The sequence below is a fragment of the Hyperoodon ampullatus genome, assembly GCF_949752795.1.
Source record: "Hyperoodon ampullatus genome assembly, chromosome: 14".
Lineage (NCBI taxonomy): Eukaryota > Metazoa > Chordata > Mammalia > Artiodactyla > Ziphiidae > Hyperoodon > Hyperoodon ampullatus.
Genome location: NC_136927.1, coordinates 45,586,673 through 45,592,753, shown reverse-complemented (window position 1 = coordinate 45,592,753; position 6,081 = coordinate 45,586,673). Strand labels below are relative to the sequence as shown.

At 42.1% G+C, this 6,081-nt stretch overlaps 1 protein-coding gene across 1 annotated transcript; it reads left to right on the top strand.

The window, feature by feature from the left end:
- Positions 1 to 974: 974 nt before the first annotated feature.
- On the top strand, positions 975 to 5,662 carry SBDS (SBDS ribosome maturation factor; the record flags this gene model as incomplete). Its single annotated transcript, XM_079718887.1, has 5 exons — positions 975 to 1,102; positions 1,746 to 1,875; positions 2,378 to 2,578; positions 4,430 to 4,594; positions 5,534 to 5,662. The coding sequence occupies 5 exons, from the start codon at positions 975 to 977 to the stop codon at positions 5,660 to 5,662; spliced, it is 753 nt and encodes a 250-aa protein (XP_079575013.1).
- Positions 5,663 to 6,081: the final 419 nt, after the last annotated feature.

The following is a 6,081-nucleotide window of genomic DNA, read 5'->3' as shown; positions in this document are numbered from 1 at the left end:
GTCGGAGGACCTGGGCGCAGCCATGCCACTCGCAGACCTGTCCGGATTGGCTCAGAGGAGGAAGGGGGCGGGCCCAGAGAAAAGCACCGCCCAGAGCTCCCGGCGAGGAAGCGAGAATGTTGCCCGCGGCCCAGGAATCCGAGCTTGAGTTAGGGGCGAATCCCGAGAGAAGCAGGGAAAAAAGGAGGGGGTGGGGGAGGGAAAATCGGCGTTAAGAGACTAAGGGCATCGCCAACCGAATGCAATCTGTGAGCCTGTTTGAATCTCATTTGAAACACACCGACTGTAAAAAGGCATTATTTAGGGGAAATTTGATTATGGACTAGCTATGAGACTCTATTAAGGAATTATGGTTAATCTCGTTGGGTGTATTTGTTAGGAGCTTAGACTGAAGTATTTAAAGCCAAAACTTTATGATGACTTGCTTTAAAATACTCCAACAAAAAAAATGAGGGAGAATGAAACAAGAACGGCAAAATGTTGATAATTGTTGAAGTGGAGTGATGGGTACACTTTTTTCTCTACGTTTTTTGTGTTAAAACTTTTCTATAACGAAAGGGTAAAGTGGGCGTGGCCCGGAACTCCGCGGAACTGTGAGGCTCCCGGCGCTGAGTTTCCACCCGGTCACCAAACGTTAGCTCCACCAACCAATCAGAGCTCTTCCGTTCATTCTGGAAAGAAAATTACGTCAAGGAAGAGCCCCTCTCTTTCCGGGCGCGGAAAAGTGTCGTAAAAGCCACATTGCGCAGGCGTTCTAGCTCCGTCTTCCTCTCCCGGTTTTCGCAACACCTGACGCCTGCGCAGTAAGTTGCGTGGGTGTATTGTGGCGGTCCAGTTAGTAACGGCGCTTCGCAGTCTGCGGGCGTTACTGTGCTGCGCGCCGCCGGGTGGTTATATCGAGGCTCAGTTGGCCCTCAGGCCGGCAGCGTGGGTCTGCCTTGGTTCGCCGGACCCAAGGCCTGTGAGCGGCCACGATGTCGATCTTCACCCCCACCAACCAGATCCGCCTGACCAATGTGGCCGTAGTACGAATGAAGCGAGCCGGGAAGCGCTTCGAAATCGCCTGCTACAAAAACAAAGTCGTGGGCTGGCGGAGCGGCGTGTGAGTGACACTCTGCCTCTGGGCCCTGGCCGGAGCTGGTAGCCTCAAAGGCGGCCTCCCTCTGGTCGTCTAACGAATGGGCCCAGCTGGGGTCTCGCCAGGGAAGGGAATGGGAATCTTACTCCTGCTGCCCGGGCTTAGGGTCTAAACCAGACGTTCCCTTTTTTTTTTGTTTGGTCGGTTTGGTTTGGGGCTTGGTTTTACTTTGCTTCCCGGGTGTCATAAAAGCCACAGCCAAGAAACCCCCATAATTGTGGTCCTTTTGTCAGAATAATGATCAAGGCAAAGGGCCTGGTCTTCCAGGTGCTTCTATAGTTCGTGCGTTTGTCACAGATCTCAGCCCAGTAGTTTCACCGAAGTGCGTACGGTCTTCACTGCTGCCATCTAGGGCCTGGAATTCCTTGGCAGCAGCCGGACCCCACCCTTCAGTGATGGCACACATATTCCCGCGACGTTTTTCACGTCAGTAACTGCGAATGCAAATGGAGTTCTGGATTACGAAATGGCCCCCTGGAACCGAGGGTCATTTAGGAGTACTTGTTGTTTCGTACTATTCATATCGTCGCCGTCTTGTATTTAAATGTGAATGAACTTAGAAGTTTCAAGCATACTCACTTAGGACTTTCTCTCCTGTCCTCCCAAGGGAAAAAGACCTTGATGAAGTTCTACAGACCCACTCAGTGTTTGTAAATGTCTCTAAAGGTCAGGTTGCAAAGAAGGAAGATCTCATCAGTGCGTTTGGAACGGATGACCAGACTGAAATCTGTAAGCAGGTGGGTTCTAACAGTTGCAGCATAATTGACCCTAATATCCAGTAGTATTAGATATTAGATTACAGGTATGTTAAACTTTAAAGTACTATTTTTTTGGAGTGAACAGTTAGTATGCAATAATTCGATCTGTGCAACATCACTTTTAATAATTCAGGACATGGATATTTTTTGCCAAAGCCTCCAGAAATCAGATTTCCTACTAAACTGCCTTATTTTGTCCATTTATATATTTTTAGTGTAATATACCTGAAAATAGAATTCCTTTTCAAGTATTTCATCATTTACACCCTCTGCTAAGATTACTTTTACCCCATCCCCCATCTAAATAAGTAAGATTTTGGAACAAGATAATCCCTTTAGGCAAAGCTCAAGTTATTACAAAATATCAGTAGCTGAAGAGGATGAAATTTAATTTTCTCCCCAGTTATTAATTTCTATGGTTAGTTAACAAATAGTGTGGAATAAAGATATTACTTTTCTTAAACTTGTTGGGTTTTTTAAGATTTTGACTAAAGGAGAAGTTCAAGTGTCAGATAAAGAACGGCACACACAGCTGGAGCAGATGTTTAGGGACATTGCAACTATTGTGGCCGACAAATGTGTGAACCCTGAAACAAAGAGACCGTACACAGTTATCCTTATCGAGAGAGCCATGAAGGACATCCACTATTCGGTCAAACCCAACAAGAGTACAAAACAGCAGGTGAGTTGTTTTTTAATGTCAAAAAGTGTCCATGAAAATCAGTGTTCTCTGAGGAAAACATTAAAATAGTTGGTCTGTAATAACAAAATGGCACTACTTGGAAGCAAGTGGGAGGAGGTTTTGGGTAGAGGGGAGGGGAACGATGGAGGTTTTAGAGAGGAGTGATGGAATTTGTTTTAACTAAACACAAATATACTAGGACTCTCATCTTCCTATCCAAGTCAGACCTTTAAAGAGAAAACTTGGATTCTTCCAACAAGGACCTACTGTATAGCACAGGGAGCTTGGCTCAATATTCTGTAATAACCTAAATGGGAAAAGAATTTGAAAAAGAATGGATACTTGTATGGGTATAACTGAATCCCTTTGCTGTACACCTGTAACTAACACATCATTTTTTATCAACTATACTCCAATATAAAATAAAAAATGTTTTTACAAAGATAAAACTTGGATTTTTAAAGCATCATTTTAACCCCAGTTATTAGATTTTTTTAATGTTTGTATAATAACATACATTATAAGTCACCCATTTAAAGCCTACAATTCAGTCACATACTCACAAAGTTTTTGCACCCTTCCCTGCTACCTAATTTGAGAACATTTCATCACCCCAAAATGAAACCCTGTACCTGTTGGCAGTCACTTCTCATTCCCCTGTCTCATAAGGAGGGAATAAGGCAACTGCAAATTTTATTTCTGTTTTTATTGACTTGTCTATTCTGCACATTTCATAGAAATGGAGTCATACAGTATGTGGCCCTTTCAAGGTTAATCCATGTTGTAGCATCTATCAGTACTTTTTTCCTTCTTAGGACTGAATAATAGTTCATTGTATGGAAATACCACCTTTTGTTCATTCATCGGTTGGTGGACATTTGGGTTGTTCCCACTTTTTAGCTATCATGAATAATGCTGCTATGAAATTGATTACAAATTTTTGTGTGGACGTATGTTTCCATTTCTCTATACCCAGGAACAGAATTGCTAGCTCATATGGTGACTGTATTAACCTTTTGAGGAATTGCTCAGCCAGTTTCCAAAACAGCTGAGCCATTTTACATTTCCACAATCAGTGTACAAGGGTTCCAGTTTCTCCGCATCCTCAGTGATGTTTGTTATTGCCCAACTTTTTTTATTATAGCCATCCTAGGGGTATTGTTCTGGTTTTGATTTGCATTTCCCTAATGACTGATAATTTGCGCATATTTTTGTGGGCGTATTGACCCTTTGTCTGTCTTCTTTGGAGAAATCACTCTTCAGATCCTTTGACCATTTTTTAGTTGATTAGTTGTCTCTTCATTATTGAGTTGTAAGAGTTCTTTATATATTTTAAGATACTAGTACCATATCAAATGCACGACTTGCCAATATTTTGTCATATTCTGTGGGTTGTCTTTTCACTTTCTTGATAGCTTTTTTGTTTGTTTGTTTTTTGTTTTTTGTTTTTTTGCGGTATGCGGGCCCCTCACTGTTGTTGCCTCTCCCGTTGCGGAGCACAGGCTCCGGACGCGCAGGCTCAGCGGCCATGGCTCACGGGCCCAGCCACTCTGCGGCATACGGAATCTTCCCGGACTGGGGCATGAACCCGTGTCCCCTGCATCGACAGGCGGACTCTCAACCACTGTGCCACCAGGGAAGCCCCTTGATAGTTTTTTGAAGAACAAAAGGTTTTAATCTTGAAGCCCAATTTATCTGTTTTTTTCCTATGGTTGCTAATGTTCGTCATGTCATCAAAGAAACCATTGCCCAGTCCAGCTAGATTGAAACTGCTTTGTTTTGAATACCTTCTGCAGTAATGCAGCAGAAGAAGCAAAGAAATTACAAACATTTTAAATTTTGTCTTGATAGGCTTTGGAAGTGATAAAGCAGTTAAAGGAGAACATGAAGATAGAACGTGCTCACATGAGACTTCGGTTCATTCTTCCAGTGAATGAAGGGAAGAAGCTGAAAGAAAAACTAAAGCCACTCATCAAGGTTATAGAAAGCGAAGACTATGGTCAACAGTTAGATATTGTAAGATTAACATACTCTCGTTTCTTTGCTTCCACGTTACCAAAATAGTTTCTTCTCTAGTCATAAGTCTGTCGCAAACATTTAGAAGGTGTGAACAGTAAGATATTTCCGGAAACATCTTAACTAGAATTAGGTAAGACAGTCAAGGTCTCCGTAGAACCAAATTTTCATTAAGAACACTTACAATTTTTGTTTGCTTTTTTAGTTAAAGTATTCATGATAAAATGATTTGGGTCAATGCTCATTTTCGATGAGGGAATATATTTTACAGTGAGTCTTCTATTAATGAGGAAACTGGAAATAGGACTAAAAGTTTGTCAGTCTCATTTACCACAGAACATTTTAAAGAAGCAGCAAAAACATCATGTCTTTGGGTCCTCACCCCACAGCTTCAGACATCGTGTAAGTTCAGCTGTCTGCAGACCCACGTCTTAGAGCTTTATAGCTTCTTGACGAACAAATGAGCTCTAGAGGACCGTTGCACTTCCCACTGTAGATGTAAAATAACACATCTGACACTCTCTGAAGTTCTAAAATCTTTGCAAAACTTTGCACATGGTTTCTAAATAGGCATTCCACCTCTTTTTTTTTCCTTCAAATGTGGATACAAAGAGATCATTTCATTGAACTGTAAATTTTAACGCTAAATTTTAGTATGAAAAGGACCGTAGCCTTCTAATCCAGCCACTTCATTTTACAGCTGAGGAATCTGGAAAAGACCTCAACAGGGAGAATAATGCCTTGTCACAGGGGCCTGCGTGCATACTTAAGGGCAGAGGCTGGACCAGAACCCAGCCCGCCATCCTGTGCGTTGTCTTATCTGTGGTTGTAGAGAGACCTGGAAAGTACGGTGTGTTTGTCTCATAGGAAGTGAAAGCTGTGTCCATTCTACGGTACTGCTCTTCCTCATGTGGTCAACAGCTGTGTTCAATGTTTCAGGTGTGTCTCATCGACCCTGGCTGCTTCCGAGAAATCGATGAGCTCGTAAAAAAGGAGACAAAAGGCAAAGGCTCTTTGGAAGTACTCAGTTTGAAAGACGTGGAAGAAGGAGATGAGAAATTGGAGTGACAGTCATCAGTCTCTTCAGCTGTCAAACACTAAAGCGTTTTCATTTCCCACAGCCCTGTTTTCTTTCTGTGATCTGCCAAATACTTGCTCAGATGAGTTGACATTTTCCACCTTTGTGGCAAACATGTACACAAAAAAGACTTTCCTAAGTAAGTATTATAATGTGGGATTCATTTAGTTTTAATTATCAAGTGGGGTTTTAGGCAAAAGTGAAATACAGAGTCCAGAGTAGCATTTTGTTACTGCCTCATGCCTTTGAGCTTTCCAGGGTGAAAGTTGTTTGAGACAACTCTTGTGGATAAAAAATAAATTTTGTACATTATAAGAAAATAACTTTGGGAGGATATATCTGTATGACAGAAAGGGAGGATTTGCCAAAAAAGAAAACGTGTAATGTCTTATTTCTACTTAATGATATG